We start from the raw sequence: 13,112 nt of genomic DNA on the forward strand, positions 1-13,112 counted from the left end.
ATGTGCCTTCATTATGAGGCATATAATTGATATATATTACATTTGGGGTAAGCGTTTGATCATAGAGCCCCCGAGGCTGCTCTGGCTGGGCCTCCTCATGGCATCACCACTTAGTACAAATAGTTACTTTTCACATCACCTTTAATGTTTGTCTTTTATTCATGTAATTATTCACATATATTTTAACCCCTTTTTCAATACTTATTAATTAGTCTTACACATCTATACTTTACACTTCACTGTCACCCTTCTTCCTTGTTTCTTATGATGCCCTGGGGGGTCCTGGGCTGGACATTTTTTGGGGTGCCCTGCTTCCCGGACATGAACCGCTTAGTGTTAGGGACTGCTAGTGACAGAGAAGCCGTGACGCGGCCTAGCAGCTTCCCATGTATTTGTAAATTCATGCAACTGATATCTCTGAATTCCTATTACCATATAGTTTTCATATATTGTTGCAAGTATAATTCAGTGTGCTGAGGAACAATAGGGGGTTAAACCCCCCTCTTTTTTCTACTTGGTATGACCCCTCCCTTTCATGCACCTGAATAATATTGCCAGATTGATTGAGCAGCTGCCATTTTGTGTTTAACATTCAAAACATATCAACATCCTGAATGTTTACAGAACAGGAGGGATCCAGAAATCTCCTTTAATGGACATCCACAAAGCTACCATCTAAAATCATCATCAAATCTGATGACGTGGGCAGACGTCCCATGACATATGTAATTTATTACCTCTGGTCAAAAGTAATGATAGTGCTCTTTACTGTACTAAGCAGTGGCGGAACTGGCGGAGACAATGAAGTCAGTTGCCGCCGGGCGCCAGCCCTGAAGGGGGCACCTTCTCCATTGTCACCCGGCTGTTCCATGTCCTACCGGCTTCTGAAACAGAGGAGGCGTTGAACTGAGCGCCAATCAGCATCAGCAGCACTCCTCCATGTCTGGACTCTGTGGTCTCTGGTCGCGGATGTCGTGTAGCATGTGACCGCCCGCGACCCTGTGTCTACCCGCCTGAGAAGCCGGGACTCGGAGACTACACAGGTAGCGGCTGGCAGTGGACGTCCTCACCGTGCCATGAAACCAGCGCGGCTGTGGCGGCTGTAACTGCGGGGAGTGTGACCAGGAGAGCATCCAGAGCCAGCCCAGCAGATAAGAAGTGGCACTGTGGGCTGTGGCATACTGGCTGTAAAAAACAGGGTGAGCTTGGGTCAGTGCTGGTGGTGATATATTTAAAGTTCACATATTTTATCACTCAGTCATGTTAGGGGGGGTGATATATTTAAAGTTCACATATTTTATCACTCAGTCATGTTAGGGGGGGTGATATATTTAAAATTCACATATTTTATCACTCAGTCATGTTAGGGGGGGGGGTGATCTATTTAAAGAGCATATGTTTTATCACTCTGCCATGTTAAATGATTTAACATGACAGAGTAATAAAACATATGCTCTTTAAATATATCACCCCCCTAACATGACCGAGTGATAAAACATATGCTCTTTGAATATATCACCCCCCCTAACATGACACAGTGATAAAACATATGCTCTTTAAATATATCACCCCCCCTAACATGACAGCGTGATAAAACATATGCTCTTTAAATATATCACCTCCCCTAACATGACAGAGTGATAAAACATATGCTCTTTAAATATATCACCCCCCAGCACCTACCCTACCCCCATAGCGCCCCCCCCAAATGAATGAAAAATGTAAATTTAGGGAGCAAGATAGTGTAACTATAGTGTAATAATGTATTTAAAATAGATCAGATACACCTCTACCACTGCTATATATATATATATATATATATATATATACACACAGATGTGTGTTTTTTCTTCTTATTTCCATAGCGCTGGAGGTGTATCTAATCTATCATAAAGACATTATTGTAATATATTTCGTTATTTACACTATCTTGCTCTTTAAATATATCATGATAGAGTCCTATATTTAAAGAGCAATAATGTCTTTATGAAAGATCAAATACACCTCTAATACTACCAAAATAAATAAAATGAGGAAGCGCTGGCTGAGTAACAGCCATTCTCATACAACCAGCGGTCTGTTACCTTGGTAGCGGCCCGCTGATTGACTGGCAGCCATAAAAATGACAAGCACTATGGACCTCATTCAGAGCCGGTCGCACAGAGCGTGCGGTCGGTTTGAATGAGGCGAGGACGTCTTGAATTTTCAAGACGTCCTCCTTTGCAGTGGTAAGGCTGTGGGTTAACACCCACAGCCTTACGACCGCCTAAGGTGATGGTCGCGATGGTCAAGACCATCGCGACCATCGGGGCTTACGACGAGACCCTAGGGTAGGGTCTCCCTTGTCATAAGCCGCGGAGAGCTTTCGGCTCTGTCTGAGCGGGAAGCTCTCCACTGACATCACTAGTGATGTCAGTGGGGCCGCCCTCAAATGGTAGGCGTTCCCATGGGAACTCCCCCGTTTGGGCTGCCACCCCCCCGGCCCACCTTCCAAACGGGGCAAGCTGTCAATCAACATCGACAGCTCGTCCCCTTTAGATCGAGACCCGCTACGCCCGGCGCTGTCGGTCGTAGCGGGTCTCACGCATGCGCACGACGGAACCGGTGCCGTCGTGCGCATGCTCTGTGGGGGGCCATCGACCCGGTCCGAGCGCATCGGCGCTAACGACCAGGTCTGAATGACCCCCTATATGTGTATACATAACCATAAGTAACCATAAGTCAAGTTTAAATTTGTTTTAAGTCAGGTTTTAAACTTAGGGAGGGGGCACCAACATTTATCTTGCCTCCGGGCAACTGAGATAAAGTGACACCACTGGTACTAAGACCATTTTAAGCTCTTTGGACGGCAAATGAAAAGACTTTTAATTTATTGTTTGTTGTCAGATTGGACTATATATACTCTACTCTAATCCTGTGCCCAGGAGAAAATCCTTCATTAAACTGTGGCTCATCTTCCTTAAAGTATCAATATCATCACATCTGCCATTTTTCAACACAGTGCAAAGCGCCAAACTACTGAAGTGCCTCCACTTTGAAATATGTGATTCAAGAATGAAATAAAACACACTTATGTTATCTGGCAGCGTAGCCTTCTCCGTCATTACGGTCCACTGATATTCCAGTGTAGGTCAATAAGCCACAGTGAGGAGAACGGTTCCGGATGAGGAAGCATGTCTCTCCACATGCTTTTACTGCTAGAATGTCTGGGATCTAAACTGCCAATCTGTAATGTCTCCTATTTCTATGCCTTACACCTGCCCGGGGCCGTAATATATAGAACTCCTGCTATTACAACTTTTTTGGCCTTTTCACAATAATTCATCCTGAGCAAACAACAAATTGTTAACAGATGTTGGTCTTTGAAATAGATTACATGAACCACCGATAGAAAGAGAAGATAACAAATTGCAGGCATGAGTTACTGTATATGGATTACAGGCAACAACATTATATTTATATGATTTACAGTTTAGAGGGAAAAGAAGGTTAGAACAATTACGGAGAATGTGAATCTGCATACAGATAAGACTCAGCTACTCAGCCAATCCGGACATGCCTCATTGATCCTGCTGAGCATTACATTATAAATTATAACCATATACCATCTAACAACATCCCAGGTGATTATATCTCAGCATAATATCCCATGTGACAACAGGTGATAATATGGCTTGCTGTTTTGAACAGTCAGGTTCCTACAGTGTTTTTACTGTACTTGGACTTTGTGGGAAAATAATTTGGAGACTAAAACAATGTTTCAGACATTACAGCTTTTGCATAGTAAAGACTACAGAAGGCAGAAACTAGCAAGGTTGTCCATCCTGTAAATATCACGCAGGGTTCTACTTTACAACAGTATAGCGCATTTTATCCAGTTAACATTGGATCCAATGATCTATATGGATATCTTATTCCCCTTTTACACCGACTGAAATATCCCAGGTTGATGCAAGTGAACGCGCACAACCCCGGGATTTTAGTCAGTGTAAACGGATCAACCCGGATCCAGTGACACGAGGATCCGACCCTGCTTGATTGCAGGGTTGAGCACGGGCTGTTCCCGTGTCACCCTGCAATGTAAATGGCGCGGCCCGGCTCAAGATGACCCGGGTCGCGCTGCATGCCGCCTGATTGGTCGGCTTCAGTGGCGCTTGGAGATGACATCATAAGGATGTCATCTGCAGGATAAGGTAAGTAGGTTGCGGAGGGGGAGGGAGGGGAAAAAGCGCTGATCACCCTCGCTGGACAGCCGGGTCAGTGCTGACCCGGGTCGGGTGTGAATGGTGCCAACTCGGGCATAGCCCGGGTCGGCGCCACAGTGTAAAAGGGGGTTGTCCCGGGTCGGAAACGTGTTCCAAATCCCGGGTCTGACCCGGGGACTTTGGTGTAAAAGGGGTATTAGATTAGATAGTAAAGTGTATTACAAGCATTTATCTTATGGTGTGCACACGTAACCATAATGCAGTAAAAATGAGCAAGTGGAGACGATGCCTTTTTAAAATGTAATAACGTATAATAAGATATACCTGCTATGCCACCGGGTTAGTGGATGAGAAAAAAAAAATACTTTCTAAAACCTATCAATGTATGGTAAACTAGTATACAGTACATTTAAAAAAATCAAACACATTGTTTTACTAGTATACATTTACAAAAATCAAATAATTGTTATACAAAGGCAAACAATACATATAAAAATAGTAAAACCACAACAGTTACATGATTGTACAACAACAAAAAAAGAACAGTACTTACCGCATGTTCCTTTCCTTCATGCTGGCAAAAGCCCTCTTTTTTTGAACCACATTCTGGACAACACTTGTTATGTTCAATTCGAAGAATATCTCCCTAAATAATAAATGAAATAATTTAGAAAAACACAATTCTTGTCATCTGTTGTAATATTCTTAGTGATGGAATTGTTGTCTTGTGCACTAACTGATGAATCACAGATAAAATACTACATAATGGTCTGAATACTGTGGAATGTTTCTAAATTGTATAGAAATTTTTGTATAAAAGTGTATTATCTCTCTCTCCATGTTTTGTAAGGTATCCCTACATATATTATATCTTTCATTATGCAATGCATTATAACTTTTACATGACCAACGGGACCGGGAAGACGCCGCTATTGGGAACACCTCAATACACTTGCATTTCAACCCCCACCTCTTGTATTCGTATCAATACCAATTTTAGTTTTTAACTGTTTGTTACATAATTGCTAATACAATTTTTTATACACCAACACCTTATATTCCATTACCTACAGAACCTGATTCTTTTAACATAGGTACCAGTGAGTGCTTCCCGTACTATTCTACATTGTTCCAACTGAGAGGACCCCCTCTCTTATTAGATGTGCAGTCCCTGATTACCACACAACCAAATTCTGGAGAGTGCAGTCTTTCCTGCACCATTTACATATTACACAGCAGCTGTGTACAAAGATGCAGGGGCTGATACAATCGGGTCCATCTCTGAATCAGCCCCTTAGTTTGCATAGGTATTTAGGATTAGTTTTTTGAAACAAAGGAATTAGTGTTAAGTTGTAGAAAAGGCATAAAAATGTATGGCGCAGGTCACTCGTATTGGACCTGCCTTTTTACACGGCATACATACTTGTTCCCTAGTTTTGCGGCTCATTTTGCTTATAATGTGCTAGCTACTTAGGACACTATTGGAATTTGTATAAGCATAACGAATCATGACACCTGTTATTCATATTAGAACTTTTGTCTTTTTACCATGACCTTTTCTCTCAATTATGCGCTCACAAGCGGGTCCATGATGGGGCACTGCGCATTCGCGGCGTCAGGGCTGGATTGAGGGCCACATGGGCCTGGAGCTGAAAATGAACAAGGGCCTATTATGAGAAGCATAGGAGGTGTGACCAGTGCTGTGTGGGTGTGGCCTTCCTTTTGTGAGGTAAATAGAAATACAATTTTACTACTTATGATTTATGGCTGAGCGTGTGGAGAGCAGATGGCCAGTCAACATCATGTTGTCATGACAATGGGCCAATTTTTATGTGGAGGCCTGGAGCTGTAGCTCCATCCGCCCCATTGGTAATCTGGCCCTGCGCGGCGTGCGCGAACCCCGAATCGAGTGACAAATTCATTCGCTCTGGGGCTCGCTACAAACGGGGCGGGGGGGTGGCTGGTCAAACGGAGGAACGCCTACCGTTTGAGGGCGGCCCTACTGACATCACACGTTATATCAGCAATGACCTTCCTGCTCTATTAGAGCAGGAAGCTCACTGGGGCTTGCGGCAGACGAGACCCTACCACAAGGGTCTTGACGTAAGCCCGATAGTCGCGATGGTTGCGACCATCACCTGGCCGCTCGCAAAAGCTGTGGGTGGTCACCCATAGCTTAGCGAGCGGCCAAGAGGCCAGCTAAAAAAAAAGCGGCCGCCCTCATTCAGAGCGATCGGCTCTGAATGAGGTCCATTGTTTTTACAAGTAGAACTGCAGGTCCCAGCAAGCCTCCCCAGCATGCTGATACTTGGAGAACCACAAGTACCAGCATGTGGGGCAGTAAGGGCCCGCTGGTACCTGTAGTTCACCTATTAAGAAATGTTTAAATTAATACCGTACACACACACCGTACACAGTGTAAGTTTATTAAACATATATGCACTCTCATATGCACACACACATGTATACATACTCACCTATATATCCCTGTAGTATCGGTCCACTTGTCCAGCAGATTATCCATAGGGGACCTGTGAAAAAAAAACATACTCACCGTCTCCTATGCAAGGCTCTGTCCTCTTCGGTCCAAAGTAGGACTTGGCAAAAAAAAAAAAAAGATCAACGTGGACCCACGAAATGAAGTACCGTTCATCCCTGCATCTGTGCTTATTTTATTACAGACAGATGCATGCATCACGGATCTCCCAGTGCGTGCATCAGTCTTTTTTGTTTTTCAACAAATGACACCGCTCGGACGCACGATTCATCGCATGCTGAAAAAACAGGGCACGATCAGCATACGAATACGACAGAACATATGGGCTGCACATCTGATCATACGATCCGTTTTAGGAGCTGCGGGAGCGTGCATCGGATCGTATCCTACTTGAAAAATACCTGATTTCTACACGATTGATCGTACGGCGAGTCGAAAAACGGCCAATCGTGCAGGTGTTTGGCCAGCATTAGGGCCTGGGGCACTTAAGACTGTGGGGCCATAAAGAGCAATATTCGGGATACAGGGATCAGGTTTTTGAGCTCAAGCCTTCGGCACGTACATAGAGAGGGGGCATGGCCACACATCCTGCCCCATTCATGTCACGCAGTGTGTATGTACATCGAAATCCCCAGCTGCTGGGCTGCCCTCTGCCTCACATGCATAGCAGGTAAAAGCATTTCCTCCCTATCTTTCCTCCCCGTTTGATACTGCAGCCCACACATATACAGGCACACACATACATCTGTACAGTCACACACATAAATACATATATGCATACAGTCATATACACATACATATATACAATCACACACATGCACACATACATTTACCCACCTACATATAGTGACACATATATGATATACATATTCACACATACATACTTAGTCACACACTTATAGACATTTAAATATACAGTGTCCCCTCCCTAAGTCCTTTTTACCTTATAGGCAGGCTGCTGGATAGTCTTACACTCTAGGGCCTGATTCAGAGCTGAACGCTCTGACCAGAGCGCTCGCTCTGAATCAGGGCCCTCCTACCTTTTTTTGGAGCGTCCTCACGGACGCTCGCATAGCTGTGGGTTACCACCCACAGCTATAGCGAGCGTCCATGATGATGGTCGCGATGGTCTTGACCATCGCGACCATCGGGCTTGCGACGGAGACCCTGCGGTAGGGTCTCGCTGCCGCAAGCCCTGGAGTGATTTTGGCTCTATCAGAGCCAAAATCACTCCCACTGACATCACTAGTGATGTCAGTGGGCCCGGCTTGAGATGGTAGGCGTTCCCATGGGAACGCCTCCATCTGGCAGGCACGCCCACCAAAGGGGGCGTGCTGTCAATCAACATCGACATCACGCCCCCTTTGGTGCGAGACCGGGAGCGATGGAGAGCCCGTCGCTCGCAGTGTCTCGCGCATGCGCACGACGGAGATCCCTCCGTCGTGCGCATGCGCAGTGGGGGAACATCGACCCGCTTGCGAGCGTACTGCCGCACACGAGCGGGTCTGAATGACCCCCAGAGTCTGCAGCAGCTAATCCCCTCCTGTCTCCCATGCTGCTGCTGGCACAGTACTGTGTAGCCCCACCCCCTGCTCAGTCTCCACCTCCCTCTGCTCTGCACTGCAGCTGTGATTAAGGTATGGGGAGCCCCCTGACAGAGGGGGGTCTGGTGCACTTGCCCCTTGTGGCCCCCACTTAATCCGGCTGTGTGCACTAAGGGCCTGATTCAGACCCACTCGCGAGCGGCTGTCCGCTCGCAAGTGGGTCGATGTTATGGACTGAGCATGCGCACGACGGAGGGAGCTCCGTCGTGCGCATGCGCCAGACGCGACGAGCGAAGGAAAGTCCTTCGCTCGTTGTGTCCGATCAAAGGGGGCGTGCTGTCAATGTTGATTGACAGCACGCCCCCTTTGGTGGGCGTGCCTCCCTGACGGGGGCGTTCCCACGGGAACGCCTCCCGTCAGAAGCCGGCCCACTGACATCACTAGTGATGTCAGTGGGAGTGATTTTGGCTCTGATAGAGCCAAAATCACTCCGGAGCTTGCGGTTGAAAACCTCAACCGCAGGCTCCGGCTCGCAAATTTGATGGTCGCGATGGTCTCGACCATCGCGACCATCACAATGCACGCTCGTATAGCCTGTGGGTGGTGACCCACAGCTATACGAGCATCCAGGAGGACGCTCCATGAAAATGGAGCCCGGCCCTCATTCAGAGCGTGCGCTCTGCTCAGAGCGTACGGCTCTGAATGAGGGCCTAAGTACTAATGATTAGGTGCAAAGTTTGTGGCACGTTAAACGGGGCTATTTGGCGTGATTTCAGGACAGATGTATGTGGACATATCTGTGGAATAAACTACAGCTGGAGGCTGGATGCTGCTAAGTAGAAGTAAAACACTAAGATAAGCTTTTCTATTACATGTGGAGGAAAACTACAACAGGAGGCTGGACGCTGCTAAGTAGAAGTGATGTTTGAGGATGAATAAAGAAACCTTTATATGCATATGTTCACCTTTAGTAGGTGAGGAGTTTCTGAGAATATCAGAACCATTGTTATTTCCATTGCTGTGGATAAAACCATTTGTTATATTTTCTTTTAAGAGATTATAGAGACACAGGGGGTCATTCAGACCCGCTCGCGAGCGCAGGATGCTCGCAAGCGGGTCGATGTTCCCCCATTGCGCATGTGCACGATGGAGGGAGCTCGGTTGTGCGCATGTGCGAGACCCGGCGAGCGACGGGCTCTCCGTCGCTCCGGGTCTCGCACCAAAGGGGGCGTGCTGTCGATGTTGATTGACAGCACGCCCCCTTTGGTGGGCGTGCCTGCCAGACGGAGGCGTTCCCATGGGAACGCCTACCGTCTCAAGCCGGCCCCACTGACATCAGTAATGATGTCAGTGGGAGTGATTTTGGCTCTGATAGAGCCAAAATCACTCCTGGGCTTGCGGCAGCGAGACCCTACCGCAGGGTCTCCGTCGCAAGCCCGACGGTCAAGACCATCGCGACCATCATCATGGACGCTTGCATATGCTGTGGGTGGTCACCCACAGCTATGCGAGCGGCCAAGAGGCCGCTCCATTTTCATGGAGGAGGGCCCTGATTCAGAGCGAGCGCTCTGGTCAGAGCGTTCGGCTCTGAGTCAGGCCCACAATCCGGTGCAAGTTGGCCTTCTCGTATTGTATATTTATATCTGTATTTTCTAATTCAAAGGAGCATTAAATGATAGCTAGCGGAATATGGTGTACAGTAAGGCCCAGGAGCTACTTCCATTGATTCATTTGCCAGCTTTTATAGTTCATCTCTTTATATATATTCTCAAAATGTAATCATGGATAACAGAGTTCAAGAAATTGATAGTGGAAGTATCAATCCCAAATATCCTTCATTGATGGCCACAATGTCACTGTGTTGTGATTAAATCAATTAAAAGAAAATTCGAATTTTTTTTTTTAACACAGATGATTATTGAAATTTTTATATTATGTTGCAAAGAGGATTTATGGGCTCATCTGCTTGAATAAAGAAATATGAATTTCTTATTGGTGAAGATGTGTACATTAATGCTCCTTGCTCCTGGATGCAATACGGTAGTTTAGATTTCCAGACTCAAGTTGGGTACACACTAAACGACGTGTGTACCCAGCGATGCCACACACGACCTCATCGACGACGGGCCGACATATCGGACGGCCCGTACACACTGGGCAATCCTGTACCCGACCGCCCGAACATGCCTGGCCCCCGTTGCATAGCGCTGCATGGGCTCATCAGTCTGATTTCACTGCATGTACAAAAGATCAGGTGATGCAGCTGACGACTCCACAAGAGCACGCACTACACAATGTAGTGCATATACACTGCACGATATTATCCGATGCATTGGAATCGGCCAAATAGTTAGCAGTATCGTGTAGTGTGTAGGGGCCTTCAGTTGGCAGGCATTTAGGTGCACATTTCTCTTTGACCCCAAACGGTTTTTCAAAGATACACTACACATATAAAAAAAAATCCAGTTGAACTTTCAAAATTGTACAATACCTTTGTGAAGTCACACTGGGGGTCTCTACAAAGTGTCTTATTGCAGACCACAATATTGTCATGACAGGTGCAGTCTTGGCAAGATTCTGGCTTCCATTCAGTGCTGTTCTGTAATAAAAATAAAACCACTAAATATTTTTTATACTTTACACATTTATTGTGTTTTAATCTAATAATGAAGTATATATATATCTGTATAGTAAAGTTATACTCTTTGGCCCTCATTCAGAGCCGCTCGTTAGCGGCAGTACGCTCGTTCCGAGCGATGTTTGCACATCTGCGCATGCGTACGCTTTTTAGTACGCATGCGCGAACCAGTCAGTGCGGCCAAAAATAGTTTGTACGCTATATAGCGAGTGCCTGCTATTTTGAGTGACAGAATGAGGCGTAAGTGGGTGGTAACAGGGGAAGGTGCTTGAAAACGGGGAGTGGAGATCCGAACGCAGGCGTGCTTAAAGGTCAAAACGGGCGTTTTATGGGTGTGTATATTTAAAACAGCAGCGTCATTGACCACGTTACTGGGTTATTTTATAGCCAGAACTGCACGCAAATTTGTGGTAGCAAACACCAACCACAAGAATAGCGAGCAGTTCATACGCTGGTCGATGTACTCGATTAATCTAATAAATAGCGGACATGACGTAGGATGCGTGCGGCCAGGGGGCGTTTTTAACAAATAAACGAGCGTATGTTTTGCTCGTTCGTTCAGACTTAGAGGTGTGAACAGACTGCAATGTGCGTACGGATCATTTGAATAGCCACCCCTTGTTTTTAAACGAACGACCGCAAATAGCGAACGGCTCTGAATGAGGGCCTTTGTATGTTGAACAGGGTGCAGACCATTTGTTAAACATTTACGCCAATGTTAAATCTCTTGCCGGGATTCCGCTGTCGGCCACTGGTCTCATAATTACATCCCATTTTTAGCCAACAATATACACAAAAAAAATATTCCAGGTCAACAAATAAGCATTATAATAAAACATACATATATTTTCTTTATGGAACATCTCCTCCTTAAACAAATGATTACACTTTAGTGAATAAAGACTTAATAAAAAGAAGCCCAGCGGATTTCCCAGCAAGACATGAGAAATATACATTCATGGTATAATGAAATGCTCTAATAAGAATAACCAAGCTTTCTCTGTAGTGAAAATGCTAGGTCCCTATCCTGTACTGTACTCATGCATGAGGGCTCCCAGGATTCCCTCTTATAAGTCTGTGATAATAAACAATGGATTTCTGCCAGCAAAGGTTAGAATGATGGAAGTACTATTTCAAACTAAGTCTGTGCCAGCAGCCCTGCTGCAACCTACACTACATATTTTACCTCTGGATCAATAAACTTTGAGGCTCAAGTGCTTTATGTATATTGATTCCTCTATAGCAACGCTGTACAGCACATGAGCAATGTTTCAAGTACAAATTGGATATAAATTTTGATACAATGTTGTGCTGTGGTTCCTCTATGTGTGTAGTGGAGGTGTGACTATAATCCTTTACTAACATGTGATCACAAAGTGTCAATGAGCATTCATCAGATATTTAAAAATAGCTGCAATAACATTGTAGTGGGTCAGAAAAACGTTAAAGGGTCTATTTACTAAGCAGTGTTAGGAGACAGAGTGAAAAGTGATAAGAAAGTGATAAGGTGCCAGCCAATCAGCGCCCAACTGTCATCTCACAGGCTGTGTTTGAAAAATGACAGTTGGGAGCTGATTGGCTGGCACCTTATCACTTTTCACTGTCGCCTAACACTGCTTAGTAAATAGACCCCTTACAGAGTTCCGGTCAAATCAGACCATATTAATATATGTATTTGTCTATTTTTCTAATCACTTCCATTTCCTGTCTTTATGATCAGTAAATGTGTCCTGTACACTGATCATCCAAGTACCAGTTCTGCAGAAGCCAAGAGTGTGCAAGGACTGTCCTTATTCCCCCTCTCGCCTCATTCTGCTCTGAGATATTATGTATGAATATTTAATACAAGACTAGGGCTTACATCAGCAAGATGGTGTTGATTACTGACACTTTCATGGATAAAATACAGCAAAGTACATTAGATTAAATATTTAGTGCTTAGTCATAAATGTCACTGTTGCTACCATCTCTATTTGGCTGCTGGAACCACTGAGCCCAAATATCATTAAATTGGCAAATGTTGTTTGTTGTCCTATTGGATTCTTCAGCGTTCAACACTGTTCTAGTTTGCACTAATTGTTCTATGAAATTGGGTAACATATTTAAACAATTACACACATTGTAATTGGACTCCTAGGGGTCAGTCCAATTAGGTGCGAGTTCTCACGGCGAATTACATTTGCAACCCAATTGCAAACTCGCATTTTTTCTACAGAGGAAATTTGGGG

At 45.2% G+C, this 13,112-nt stretch overlaps 1 protein-coding gene across 2 annotated transcripts in view; it reads right to left on the bottom strand.

Annotated features, from left to right (window-relative positions):
• The window catches only part of FRAS1 (Fraser extracellular matrix complex subunit 1), a 539,698-nt gene that overhangs the window by 322,826 nt on the left and 203,760 nt on the right, over positions 1 to 13,112 (bottom strand). For both annotated transcript variants that reach the window (XM_088481448.1, XM_088481449.1), the window contains exons 3-4: positions 10,738 to 10,845; positions 4,759 to 4,851 (exon numbers count right to left, since the gene is read on the bottom strand). In XM_088481448.1, the coding sequence (XP_088337574.1) occupies positions 4,759 to 4,851; positions 10,738 to 10,845 (201 nt within the window). The remainder of the gene's footprint in view (positions 1 to 4,758; positions 4,852 to 10,737; positions 10,846 to 13,112) is intronic.

Source organism: Taudactylus pleione, unplaced genomic scaffold (assembly GCF_031769625.1).
Source record: "Taudactylus pleione unplaced genomic scaffold, aTauple2 ptg000273l, whole genome shotgun sequence".
Classification (NCBI taxonomy): Eukaryota; Metazoa; Chordata; class Amphibia; order Anura; family Myobatrachidae; genus Taudactylus; species Taudactylus pleione.